The 14,791-nt window shown below is 43.6% G+C and overlaps 1 protein-coding gene across 1 annotated transcript in view; it reads left to right on the top strand.

Moving 5' to 3' along the window:
- Positions 1-14,791, top strand: part of xpr1a (xenotropic and polytropic retrovirus receptor 1a) — a 52,195-nt gene that overhangs the window by 2,142 nt on the left and 35,262 nt on the right. Inside the window, exon 2 of the mRNA XM_040183944.2 lies at positions 2,388-2,439. Coding sequence (XP_040039878.1) covers positions 2,388-2,439 — 52 coding nt within the window. The remainder of the gene's footprint in view (positions 1-2,387; positions 2,440-14,791) is intronic.

The following is a 14,791-nucleotide window of genomic DNA, read 5'->3' as shown; positions in this document are numbered from 1 at the left end:
ATAAGATTTAAAGCGAAACAATAAATCTGTCTCTAAGATAACTGTAATCGACCATCGGTATGAGACTCACATAGAGAAGAACCCTTTGTTTTGTTTTTCCTCTTTTGTCCATCCCAAAAAACTGTCCTGACATTGTTTTCACATAGCTGTTCTTAAATTATGTACAACAACAGGGCTGGTCCCCTATCCATTGAATTTGTATTCTTCCTATATCTAAATTATACATATGAGTTTCCTCTGTAAAAACACCACGCTACCTGCGGGACTTACAGGGAGAGAGCTTCCACCTAGAAGCAACAGACATCATATTCAAGGTTTTTTACCCCTTCTGAAACAAGTCAAGGGAAAGGACAAACATTGCCATCAGTTTACGTTGGAGAAATGGGTCACTGAGATGAAAATACTTAAAAGGAAATTTAACATCGATCGTAGAAATGCAAAGCCTGATAGGCTGCAGTGCAACAGATGCAGCATCCATGACTCCATGACAGGGGACATTTAGGAAAGCTAATGGAATGCATTAAAATATTCGGCCATTAAACACAATGGTAGCCAACCGTCGCTCATATGTTTATTATCCATCAGCTGTAGTGTATAAAGTTTTATGTTTATTTAAATACTAACGGACAATTTATTCAAGCGACGTATACTGTAGACATGTTTAAGTCCATGCTGAGTCTGAGGCTTTATCCTGCGGGATCGTAGTTATAAACCTATATGCTAAACAGCTGCTTGGCATGGAGTTGTGCATGTGGTGCTGCTGAGAAAGGCCGGGGGGATGTGGATAGATCTGGTGAGGGTTTGCCTGTGAATATAATAGTTATTAAATGCAAACATTAAAAAAACGTTTTTTTAATGAGCTGAGTTTAATGTCTGCTTTCCAAGTGCATTTCTCAATATTCCCGAAAACGTAAAGTGTGTGCTAAGGCATAGCAACTGTATTCAGATGTGTATTATCAAACGTATTTGTATTAAATATTAGAGGCATACAGAGAGAGGGAGAATTACAGACACAGGTGTGTGTGTGGGCGAGAGAACAAGGCCACTTATGCATTTACCTCTGCAGTCTAATCACTTATGTAAGCGCGGATGAAGAGGCTGCATGCAGACACACACATTTACAATTCAAACTAGTGCAGTGACATTATGTTGACGAAAAGCAGGTGCTTGTGTGATTTCAGTGAGTGATTGGTATTCGTTCAAAGGCCAAACGTCGTCTTTCCTTAATTATTCTGATTGATGTGGTTTGGATGTCTAAAGCAGCAAAGCAAGCGAGTATTCCTCTCAGCGGCTCTATTTTTGGTGATAAATGTGTGATTTATCAGCATGTTCAACAACAAGACGTATACCACAAGCACCGCGCGGCAAGTGCTGAGTACCCCTCCCCTTCTATACCTCCCTTCTTCCTCCCATCCTCACCTCAGTGTTCCTCCCCCACTGGGAGGACATCTGGTCCCCAACCAGACCTGCCCTCTGCCCCCCCCCCCCCCCTCCGCTCCCTCCCTCCCATCCCCTCTGCTCCTGTTTCTCCATGCAGGGATCCACTCAGAGACAGCGCTGTCCAATTGATCCCACATTGACTTTAATTGAGCCAGAGATCTCTTCAAACTAATAATGCACGCGGCGGGTTTCGTCTCAGGCATTTCAGAGGAGGACATGATCATCTGGCACTCAAAATATTTTTGTATTCTACTAGTGTCACTCGCGTGTCTGTTCTAGTAAGTACGGATCATCATCATCATGTTAACGAATGGCTGTTCGGACCGATGGCCCCATTAGGCTCGGTTTACTTATTGTTTACAGGTTTCCCTGCCGATTACTGCCGAGAACGTAGGTTCAGTTCCCCAAAGAGCCCCCGCCCTCCTTTTCCATCACTGCCATCACCACGGCAGTGCCTCCCTGTCTGGATGTGAATCTCTATTTCCCACCTATTAGTGAGGGGGAGGGGTATTTAGACAGGACCAGGCCCTGCTCCAATGGGTCTTGCGTGATCTTCATCAGACACATAAGCATGTGTAACATGTGTATCTCGTGAATCAGACTCCAGTCTCAATTCGCAGGTAATTCACGGTGGAATTTATGTTTCAGGAATCCAGGTGGCTGTCTAATGCCCAGCAGTAGGCTCCCACCCACACACAGCATTACTCACACCGCTCTCTCACTGTCATGTTGCAGAAGCAGAAGCAGACCTATTGTACAGCTAGACGTACCTGCAACTAACTAGTTTAACTTTGTGGGTTTGATTCCTACTCTAAAAGCAGATGCTGCTAATAATGGTTCAATTCATGGTCTGCTTAGTGTATGCACTGTAAATGCCCTTCATTCAATATGATGTGGAAAAACAACCGTATTTTGTGTAATACTTATTTTCCTGCTTTCCTCTCCAGGCCTTCAAGGACATGCTGTATGCTGCCCAAGACCAAGCCCCGTCCACGGAAGGTAAGGAGTATTCCCTGTTTGTATCAACACACACACACACACACACACACACACACACACACACACACACACACACACATGCACACACAGCCAAACACTTGTGTACACAGTGCACTCTGCCTGGGGCCTGTTGGGCATCCCCAGAATAACAGCCCTTCGTCTGCTAAAAATAGCTGGAAATCATTGCTATTGTGCTGCCACTCAAACACACCAATGGCCATTACAGAATTATGACCCTTTAGCTTGCTGTCTTAGCTTTTAATATTACATCAGAGATAAATAACAGTCTTAGCAACTTTGTGGTCAAAACAACACGTGTCGTGGCTGGCCGTGCTGAGTGTTGCTACTCAAAACAGCGGAGATAAGAAAGGCCATCGGCTATAATTAATCTTTGGCGTTAGGCTGCAAACGATGAGTGATGAGGGAAAGAATGTAAACAATTTTGTTTTCATTTTAGACAGCAGTTTTTGGAGGTAAACACTTTACAGTTTCAGGCTCGAGACACTTTATGATTGGCTGAAAGCCGGCCGCACAAAACTGACCCCTTGTATGCCGCGGTTGTATGTCTGCAATGTGATGGGATAAACATCTGTGCTCCAAGCTTGTGTGAGTGTCTCTATAGTGAAACACTTCATGGGGTGTGTGTGTGTGTGTGTGTGTGTGTGTGTGTGTGTGTGTGTGTGTGTCTGTGTCTATCGGCTTTGTTGACTTTATTTTTAACACATGCAAGAATAAAAGGAAATGAAGACCCTCCAATGTATTTATGTGTTTTAAGCGGTTTTATGTTATTTTCTTTCTATAGGAGTGCTTGATCCTAACATTCAACACTACTTATGACCATGTGTCGTTGGGTGTCTGTCCTTTGACAGCTGTCCCCGGAGGCTGTTGGCCACGCTAAGCGAGGATGCCGTGTATGATGAATTGTTCCGTGTCCCCGGTCCGAGTTGTACCCGTGGCTCAGTGCTCTGCCTCAGTCTGTCATACATAGACGATAGATACGGCCTCACTGTGAATCAATCGATCAATGAACAATCCGTCCGTGTGACTCGTCTGGTGTCGCTGTGAGGTTTCAGCTGTAACCACTAAATCATTTGGATTTGTGTTCTTTTCTACATCTCTTAAAATACCCAAACACAGAAGCAGCCAGGAGTTAAAAAGGGGGGGCAGAAAAGTTTCAGACATTTCTCTCTTTCTGTGTTTTTAAAGTGAAAGCGTGAGGCTGTGATGAAAACAGAAGAGACAAGCGGTTATTGAGCCCTGCCTCGTCGTCTTTTGGCTGAGATTGTGTTGAGAAATAAGATCAAGCGTTATGACCCTCACGGTCACTGCAGCACTTCACTCTCCAATGAACCCAGTCTGTCCAATCTGATCGAATTCAAACAATATTGGAAAAATAAACGGCACCTATACAGCGGGTTTATTCTCTTCACTTTATGGTAGAAAGCGCATAAAAATGGGCCTCGTATTCACACAAATACTTGTACACGGACGGCAGCTGTTCAAGACAGCGGAGGATCAGGAGCAAGGACGTGTCTCTGCCCGTTATGTGGACACAGGGAAGAGCGCGGCATCAAACCCACACTGAGCTACATGGCTCCCGTTGTTTCACATCATGCCATTTGTATACTGTGTTTTTATTTTTATTTTTGTCCCATTGAGCGCAGGAATCCATATTCACGCTTGTAAGCTGATCTTTTTGTCACTACTTGGCAACCAGTAGAGCAACTAACAATCTCGTCCTTTCTGATAAAAATCTGTCAATTTCTTTGCAACTCATGATTTTAATCACGTTTCCTTAAATCCTATGTGATGGCTTTGTGTTTCTTGTTTTTTTTCAATCAACGGTCCAAAGCAGAATTATATAAATGCTTATTTTCACAGAAGATTGCTAGAAAGCAGCGAATCCTCACAGTTGAGGATTGTCTTGATGCTCAAGAAACCAAAACGGTGATTAAGAGCAAATAAAATGTGCTGGTTTTTAGTGTTATGTACTTGGATTGCATATGCATTGTGCTATTGGTTGTGATTTGTGAAACAATACATTTTCAACTCAATTTTAAAGATGGAATATTTGATTCTGGCTCTATCTTCTTCCTGTGTCATTGCAGAAAGGAGGATTTTTGGTATTGCCTCAGGGAGACAGTTTACTGGGTTGTAACTACTTGTTCACCCACTCCGCTCTCTTACTGAACACCCTGCAGTAACTGTGAGAGCTGTGTAGTAGACAGACAGCACACTGAACAGCCAGCACTTGAAAGCCTCTGGCAGGTCCTCTGCATTGTGTAGCTGTGAGACTACACAGGGCAACACAACACAACAATATGTGCAATGTTCATGGTTTGATCTCTCTATGAAAGCGGGTCGTCTCTCATGCTGTGTTGTGTGTTGCTGTGGTAGCGGGACTTTTTTTTATTTAAACAGACATTAAACACATCATCAAAGATGAATGCGCAGTAATTAAGAGAGCCTGTTGCAAAGCGACACAAAAATCCATGCACATTATGGTGGCTCTGCTGCTGCAGATGAACCCTCACCTCTCGTTAGGATCCTTTGTTCTCATTTCCTCCGCCCCGCCATGGGTCTTTATGTAATTGTGAATTAAAACATGCCTGTCCCTGTACTGTGGCGAGCCAGAGGAAGACGACAGAGAGAACAGCTGGTCGGATCTTTGGTTCCCCCTGTCCCAACCATTACAATGAGTTGTGGCACTATTTAATTCAATTAGGCTGCTGGTTATTACAGCTATCGGAGAACAATGGCCACAGATAATAAACACAGCTACACTAATCGTCATTCTTTCCAGCAATGTTTGCCACACGCCATGCGTCCTTATATTTGTACCGACGCACTTTTCTAATCCTGCAAAGGGGGAGATTTCACACTGCAAGTCATTCAGTTGTTGTCTCAGTCATTCATTCATTCATCGTGTCCTTCATTCTGCCACTCTGTAAATTGCTGGTCTTCTACTGTGATGGTATCTGTAGTGGGTGGGAGTCAGTGGGAGCTGGGGGGGATGTGGCAGTGATGGCAGTGAGAGTAAAAGGGTGGGGCTCCTGTGTAGTACCATGAACACACAAACACGCACACACAAACACGCTGTGTACGAGGAGGAGTATTGGGTGTTAGGTTATTGGCTTACAGCTCAGGGGACCGGAGAATGGATTTCTTTCTCCTAATCACAAGTTTTAAATGTCAGGGATGAATGAATCAGACGGAAAAAATATATATATAATGAGCGGAATCATTCTCATCCACCTCTCATCGTTTACTTTTCTAGCTTACATAGGAAAGGTTCTTATTCAAAAAATGTCCACCTTTTTGTCTCTCGTGTTGTTGTCAGCTGCCTTGTCCCTGGAAGAAGACTTTCTCATTCATTTAAAAAAACACAAGCGTAAACAGGATGCATGCGGTGCTTCTTTTACCACAATTTTGTAGGAGCACATAAGAAGGGTCCTAGATCTCTGACTGTGTTCTGTCATGGACTGACAATCCCATTATACACTGAAATGAAAATACATAAATATATATGGTGTCATTTGTTTTGCTGCACACAAAACTGCTGATAGGGATGTTTTGGAATCAACCACTGCGTATGAATGTGCATGCGTTTGCATGTCTGTGTGCTTTGTGTCTGTGCTGTGGGGCTTCTCAGCATGCAGACTTCACATTGGTACAGATCGTGTGCTTAAATACCAAGTGGTGTGTCTGGCTCGGGGCCTTAGCCAGCCGAGAGCAGACCGTGTTTACGTTGAAGTGGTCCGGGGTGCCGGGCAGCTATGAGAGCGGGAAGAAAGAACAGAGGCCGAGTCAGGAGCAATGCGATACCACCACTTTACCGTATGTGATACAAGTGGAATAAAACACAGTATAAAGAAAAAGCTCTCTATGAGCTAGATGGATGGATGGATGGTGGGATGAAATTAATGTCAACGTTTCCTATTGAGTCAGAGGAGCCACCAGCACAAGATGTACATTTTTCCACCCTTGACACCTGTTCCATCCCTGGCTGGTTTCGGCCACGCGGCGTCTGAGGCTTTTGTTCCCTGCTTCCTTTTAGACAACATTGTCTCGTTTGGCTCTACGTTGCTTTGATTACTGAATAATTACCAGAACCGACAACCCTGCTTGCTTTGGCACCTTTTTAAGCTAAGCTTCTCTTACCACTTACTACTGAATATGTTTGTGTCTGTGTGTGAGCCGTCATACCTTATGAGCTTAATAAAAGCAGGAACATGAATCACAGCTACCAATCACCTCAACTCAGCCACCACTTATTCTGCTGTTTTCTATTATTGTCCATGCCGCTCGCTCGCCCGCTATTTCCTCTGCTGTTGGCGATCGTAATAAGAGGTTTGTTGAAGCAGGCTACCCTGTGTAATTCAGTGCTGATTATTATTCAGCTGGTGTACATGATGGAAGAGCAGTTGTTGCCACTGTTGTTGATGCCCCTTGGAGTTTGTCCTGTGCGGAATAGCATTTGATTTTTTGATTTTCTCACTTTGACATTTCATATTTTTTTTCTTTTATCCAAGCAGTCTAGGAAAAATCTCTGCTTATTTCCCTTTTTATTTTCCTAAATAATGCTGTTTACCTTTACTTTGTCTAAGCCGCTGCATGGCGTTTGTTGCCGCAGCCGCTCAAGGGTACGTGTACAACAGACAGCCAGGCGGAGAAACACAGACAGGCAGATGCAGGAGGTCAGACAGGCTCTCGGAAGGTGAGAGAAGCACTGGACGGAGGTGAGACAGATTGAAAGACAGACAGGTAGACAGGCAGGAGGGTTCAGCAGGACAGTAGTGGGCAGCCAGGGTCTCCCCCCAACATGCATTATTGATTGGCTCTTTGACAAGCTGCTGCTCTTGCTCGCTTCCAATCGCTAATTGTGGGTTTTTGTGGGGGTTGGTTTCTTTTCTTTGGTCCTAAATCTTGGAACCGCCTAGAAGCTAAACGTGGAGATGGGGCAGACTAAGTAGTGGAGCAATACTGATACACAACAACTTTAACAGAGCAGTGAGCGCTGCTACTTTTGAACAAAACCTTGTTTATTGTCTAAAACAAATTACATGAGGCTGTTCCTACATCTGCAATCAAACCTACAAAACGGGTTTCTCTTGAACCAAAACAGTTTCAGCTTCCAGGGTGATTTAAGCAGCCTCGACCCCACTGAGCAGTAGAGGAGGGCGGGGGGGTGGCAGTGATTTGTGGGATTGGTCCTTTGATGACTCTTCTAAGGGTATTAGAGGGAGGGGAAGCGGGGGTTCAGGGTCAATACAGACCTAGGATCGCTATCCCAAGGTCAGGGTCTAATCGAAACCGAAGCAATGAACGATTGAAATGGGGATCGGTAATTGGATGAAGGCGGCGATGAATAAAGACGGCCAGCATTCTCTGCTTTTATGTTTGACATGAGGATTTTGACCAAGAAAAAGTGAAAGAAAAAGGCTTAAAAAAACGATGGATCGAATGCGTTTGCCAACGATCGCCGTAGAGAAACGGAGAGAGAGCTAGACGAGCTAGAGATCCTTCAGGCAGCAGACAGACAAACAGACTGAGTGGGAGGTCCCTGGGCTCATCTCCAATGCATGTTGCCCCGCATTAGCACTACAGCCGTCCCGCAAGAGAAAGAGACGGGGAAAGAATGAGAACCTTGACAGATGAAAGTCTTCCACCCATCCGTCCATCCATCCATTATTCATCGGTGAATTAGATCTCGGCTGAATGAAGTGGAGGAGAGAGGAGTTGAGGAGTGGGAAAGGTATGGGTTGGTTTAGAGGAGGATGTGTCTGGATCGCAACTGTTGGTGGTGCAAGAAAAAGGGTGAGGAGTTCAGTTGAGGATGTGGCTCCAGCGCCGGCGGTATTTTTAGATTCGGGGCATTTGGAAGTCTGAGTGTGTGAGGATAAGATTTCCACTGGTGTAAATGTGGTGTTGGCAATATCGGGTGAATGGGTTTGAGGTGGAGAGAAAAGAGTGCAGAGGAGGAGCAGAGGTAGTTCAGGCATGGGGGGGGGGCTAATGTATGGAGGAGGAAAAAAAAAATTGCCCCCTCAGTTCTGTAATTTAGTTATTCGGGCCTTTAAGGCTTATGGAACCTCTAGTCAATAACTTGTCATTACTGTGCCTCAGTCTCTAATGTGCCTGTATGTGTGACTATTTACACCAGTGATCTGTTCTTGGCAACGGTCTCCAGCCTCTTAGAAGAGGATTAAAATATCTGGCTGTGATGTTTACATGTTAAGATAGACAGTAGCTTTACACGTAAGAGACGCGTTGTATCGATTGTCTCAGGCATCACAACTTCAGTTCAATGAGAATGCCATCTGGTAAAGATAATACAAACCGAAATATGATCTGGCTGTTGGCCAGGTGCACAAGTAGACATATACATATAGCACCAGCAGAGACTATAAGCATGTGAGGCATGTGGTTGTAATGAGATTGGACTCATGTTGATTAGAAATTAGCTCTCAGGGTCTCTAGGGGGTTGTAGAATTTGCTTAGCTTCGACAGGGCTTGCAAACCTGAATCTAACCTTTGTTATGAGGAAAGTCATAGTTTTTTCTCATTGTCGACGAGGAGCCCTAATCAACAGCTTTGGCTGCTCTCCAGCAAATCAGCCCGGCTCAGCTGAGTGTAGCCAGTCTGTCATTGCTGACCACATGGCGTTTATCTAGCAAGGACTCACACGAGGATGCTTTGATGGCTCAATTTTAAGTCTTCTGTATCAACTATATTGGAAAATGTAGTTAATTGAAATGTGCAGATTTATATTTTGCATGCACTGAAGCAGACAGAACGTAACAATCCAAAGCAGTCGGGTGATGTTAAAGGATCGAGGCAATAATACAGACATGTGACCTTGTCTCTGCTGTGTCTGTTTTGATGCTTTTGTCTTCTCCCGCTGCCGCTCTCTGCTGCACTTTCACACGACCGACAGTAGTAGTGGAGACACCCACACATGCACGCACGCACACAGAAAGACGCTCACAAAGAAGCACATGCGGGCACATAAGGAGCTGTGTGCTACAAGGGGGTGTGGGTGTGATTGCGAGCTATAGGTGATGACAGCGAGGCCATATGCTGATTCTTTTCGGTCCTTCTTTTTTGGCACTGCGATTAGAGTGCAGCCAATGAAATCATTGCACAGGGTGCACACGGCTGCAATCCTTAATTTTTGTATGAATCGTAAGGGGAAATGATTTTAAAAAACACTTAATTGCTTTACATAAGCTTGTTTACCCTCACGGCTATATTTAACGTGTCACATGCTGAAACTTATTATTCTGTCTAAATGAATTCTCTGCACTAGGACTGGGAAGGTGTTTTTCTGTTTCATTCTCACCAGTCAAATGACATCTTTGTTCTGGATTTGAGTGCAGTTTTTGACACATGCATGTTTGAGTGACACATGGTGTGTTGGTTTGTGCCGTGTGCGTGGTGAAGCATTGCAGGAGACACAGTGTCCTTCACTGCATCGCCTCCCTGGAGAAACGGGCTGAACCCGACTCAGATTGGCTCAGTGGCACGAAAACTTCGGTGGAAATGTACCAATCAAACGAGAGAACATCTTTTGCAGTATTGACTCACAGCTTATTGCCAACACAATCACGGGCTTCAGCACTACACCTGGCAACAAAGGGATCTATTTCAGAGCTCGCGTTTGATGGAAAAATGTCTTGGGCAGCAAAGAATTCTAAATCCCCATCTTGTCCCCTGGGGGGTGAGCTGCAGTGTGTTTGCGTGCGAGTGGCGGGTTACAGATTTGGCATTTATACTGTATTTCTGTCTCACACTGATACGATGCCAGTCCCCTGGCTTTAGAGACACAACAAGTTGGTTTGGAGGCCACCTGAAGAACTGCCTGGCCCTGTTGTGAGAGGAGGAAGGTTATTTTTTTCCCTTGCAAGGAAATAAACTGAAAAAAACATATTTGACCCAGAGCCTTTATTCTTATTTACTGATTGTCTGTGCAAAATCTTCCACAACAGGTCTCATTATATTTCCTTCTTTGCTGATTGGAAAAATCTGCAAAACACACTCTGAGGAAGACAAAGAAGTGGACAGACGGACAGCAGGGAACTGAGAATGACGAATCCAATGAGAGCGGAAGCACGATAGAAAATGGAGAGGTGACATTGGTGGTAATTGGAGTAAAGGAAGCCGAAGCCTTGGGGAGCCTCCTTCCCCAAACGTTACTATTACACATGAAAGACGTGTGAAAAGACACCGAACATGGGGGCAGAAAATCATGAAAACTCTTTCATTTTGATACATTTGGATTCAAAGCACATTCTAAGTGCTTTCCGAAGATGGTAGTAATAACTTAATTTCATTTTAATATATTTGAGGTCAGGGAGTTGTTCCTTAGGGGGCAGAAAATATTGCTGCAAATATAATTTCTCATCTTATTTACTCTCTGTCAACTTCTTCTAATCCCGAGACCAGTGGAGACAGAGAGATATCAATAATTCACATCTATTGTTCCCTCCCGGACAGCCTGCCTGTCTTTATATTAAATGATGAATTATTAACTTTGTGTGAGATTGGAAATATGGTGACTGTACCTCCTGGTGCTCACAGGTGTACAAAAACGGTCCTGTCACTTAATGCCAACCACAAGAGCGCCAAAAACAGGTGGTTGGTTAAGTGAAAGTTATATTACCGGGTAACTTTAGAGTTTTCAACATGGGTCCGATTTTTCCCATTCTGTTGGTGACATTGGTCCAGTCCTGAGGTCCAGTCCCGTGTGCGTTGGCCGCGTAACGGGCTGCACGTATGTTATATATTAGAAATAAGTGATGAGATTAGACACTGAAAGAGAAACTCACACATGCCAACAGCCGCTCGTATTCATTGGATGTCTCAATTTAATTTAAAGCCACCATGTCAGGACCGTTAGTATTTATTATTCTTAGTTCTTCCTGACCATCCCTGCCTGCATATGCTTGCCTCAAGGAATATGCATCTTTTATGTTGTCCTCAACATGTAACTGATGTATTCAGGATGTGGGTTGATGATTAAAATGACAATGCGGTGCTTGCAGCGTCGTCTCACTTTTAGGGTCGAGTCCTACATTTTTGTGCCCCATGGTATGTTTAGCTGACTCCTCTTGACATCCAAAGTGTCCCCTTGACTTCCAGAACCTGCTATTTTATAAAAGAGAGACACCTCATCGAGGCTTTTCAGTAAAAACAACAGTTTGTCTCTGTTTTGCATTTTGTCCTCAGGGCGAACTGCACGGCTTCTTTTCGACAAGTGCCATCTGATAATTGGGCCTCATAATCACCCTATTAGTATGCAGAGAGCAGCTTATTGTCCCCCTGGCGTGAGCACTAGCCATTTGTAAGAGGATTATTGCAAATTTGTTGTTTGGGTTTTTATGAGAATGAATCATATTTGTAATGACTTAAATGGCATTGTTGTTAATCTCTGAAGCATTTACTATTAATGTAGCCAGTAATATGCGTTGCATGTTGTGATAAATCCCAGATGCTTTATAATATTTTTAAGGGGAGGAAATTCCTGGGATCTGGAATTGTGAATGTGTTTGAAAGTTGGTTTAACTGCAGGATGGCAACCTTGTTGTCAGTACCTCTTTGTGGACACACAAAGCGGAGCTGAACACAGTTACCATGGCTCTGAAGAGGGAGACCAGAATTACTTGAGCCTTGTTTTGTTCCTGCGACTTTCAGGGCCCAAAAACAATAACTCTATAACATGTAGAACGAAGGGCCGGGGCGGTAGGTTGAATTTTAATTACAAGCTTGTGAAGCTCGCTGATTCCTCTTCAGAACTAAAACAAAACAAATAAGGTAAAGGGGCTCGAATCGTTATTGATAATCGGGACCCACAATTGGAAATGTTACTACTCTGCTGCCTTTGCGTTAAATAATCTAAATTGAAACTGTACTGAAAATACTGAAAATGCCTCAATACGTTATCTGGGAATAGATAGTGTGTGTGTTTGCGTGCACAACCCAGTTAAAGGTCAAGGGTCGTTTAAAAAAAATAAAATTATACCCCCCTGAAAAGCATTTCAGGCAAAAACGGTTTACTGAACGGAAAGGAGGATCAGTCAGCGTGGAAAATGTTATGACACACACACACACACACACACAAATTTTCACCACCTAGAAACCACAAAACTCTCTGACTGATTTGGTGGTCTATTTGTACTGAGGCCAGATGAAGGGGATGGATAGGAATGGCTGGTGGCTGCTTCTCCTCTTCATGCTCCTCTCTTTAAACTCAGCTGGTATCTACCCCATGCTGCTGGGTGGCACACACAGACTCTCACACATGCACACACTGCACAAATGCCACTCACATTGAAATGCTTTTCAGTTTGTATGTCACCATACATATTCCGCCCAGCGTCCTTCCCAAGCGCATCCCAAAAGGACCTGTGTATACTCGTGAGGACCCTCACTGACATGATGCACTCTCTAGATTTTTACTAAAACCATTTGTCAAGAGGGAATCTAAGATTCTATAGTTTGATAACTGCATCCAGCCGGAAAAAAAAGCTTTGCAAAGTCGCCTGTCGTGTCTGCGGTCAGCATTCGTGCCTTCCACTTGTCTCGTTGTGTTGCATCCATGTTGTCATACTTATATTTGTGTACTGCTGTGGAAACCAAAAGCCCTAATACCATAAATAAATCTATCCACATCTTGTTTGAAAGTAGGCAGAAATAAAAACATGTTAATAGTCGTAATTTGTATTAACCCCCAAAATTTGGCCACCTGCTTTTCCTGGGCTCATAATTGGTGAATGTTCTTGCTGATGCTCTGTTAAATAAGAAAAAACTAAATGGATACTTCCTGCCGATTTAAATCATTTTAATGATAAGACCCCCGAGCTCCAAGGTCAGTGTGCTCTTAATCTCATTGAGTCAGGAAATTGCTCCTAATCTGATAATATGAAGTGTTGGATTCCTTCCTCTCTGCCTGGATGGCGAAGGTAGAACAGCCAGTATGATGGTTCACTTGTAACTTTAGTGTTGCAATGAGGCCGTGGAAACATATTCTTTGCATTGACAAAACACATCAAAAAATCTAAGAATACCCTTAATGTTTTTTCTTCAATATCTTTTTTAATCCCCACTTTTTTTTGGATAGTGTTTTTTTTATTCCATCCTTTATCGTCTCTTTTTGATTCCACACCTGTTTTAAACTTTGTACACCCTTCCATTCACTTTTCTTTTTCCATCTGGTGCCTCATCTTTTTATTCCTTCATGCTGAGGTTTAACCTCAACCTAAATTCTGTTTCTGTTCCTTTCATTTGTCCTTCATTTGTCCTTGTCCATTTGTCCCTTTTTTATCCACTCCATATTCCCTCCCTTGCATCCACCTACATGCTGTAAAATGAATAAATATAAAAGTTATTACACAAAGAGAGATATACCCAGTGGATCTGGTTCTGACATAATATTAGTGTGTGCGGTTTATGGGATGCATTCAAGACGTCCCTTGTTATGATGTCGGCACTGCCTGACTGCAGAGCTTCCAGACACTGTGCAGAATTGATTCTCCCTCTCTGGGGAAAATGCCCTGTTTCATGTCTGCTAATCTGCTAGCTACTAAATATCTGCCGTGTTACAGAAATACGGTCTTGTGTGTGTGTGTGTGTGTGTGTGTGAGTATACGTGTGTGAACGTGTGAGTGGGTTTAAACAAATGTTTTTCTCCCCACATTTCAGTTCATTTTGTCCTCAAAGGGGAGCTGTTTGGAACTCTTATCGAGAGGCTGCAGCTGCTGTTGTGAGACTCCCACTGCAGCCTACAGGGACACCTTTACCCAAATGTGTACACACCTTGGTTTACTCGCACCAAGCTGGCTAAGGCCCTAAATAAGGCCCTAAATAATTATAAATGCATATTGCATATTGCTATATTTACCTGCAGAAGCATGCAGGTAGGATTTTCTAAAGAACGAAAGAGCATTTCCTCAATTGTTTGCAAATGAAGTGGCACCCTGCTAAAAGCTTGTTTTGTGAGGGGGGGTTTTATACATTTTTTCTAGTGACTACCAAAACAAGTAATAGTGATATTAATGGTTGTTCAATTTTAAGAGAGGAGTTGAAACGGGCTGCATTTAAATGGCATGCAAAAAAAAAAAATCATTAATACGCAACTCTACCATGATTTACAATGAGGTACTCAGGTGTATTTCAAGTTATGGCAAACTCCAAAGTGGTAGCTCTAATGTTACCTCATGGACCCCCCGCTGTCAATGGAGTGGCCCCGCTATAGGTTACCGGCTGCAGAATTTCCTCCACCTTTCTGCCGTGGTTACAGTTGGTGGAGCCTGAGCTCTTATTCTGCGTAGATTAATGGCCCCGGCTTGGACTA

Source organism: Gasterosteus aculeatus, chromosome 8 (genome assembly GCF_964276395.1).
Source record: "Gasterosteus aculeatus chromosome 8, fGasAcu3.hap1.1, whole genome shotgun sequence".
Classification (NCBI taxonomy): Eukaryota; Metazoa; Chordata; class Actinopteri; order Perciformes; family Gasterosteidae; genus Gasterosteus; species Gasterosteus aculeatus.
The sequence above is the reverse complement of the archived record's forward strand: the minus strand, read 5'-3'. Positions and strand labels throughout refer to the sequence as shown.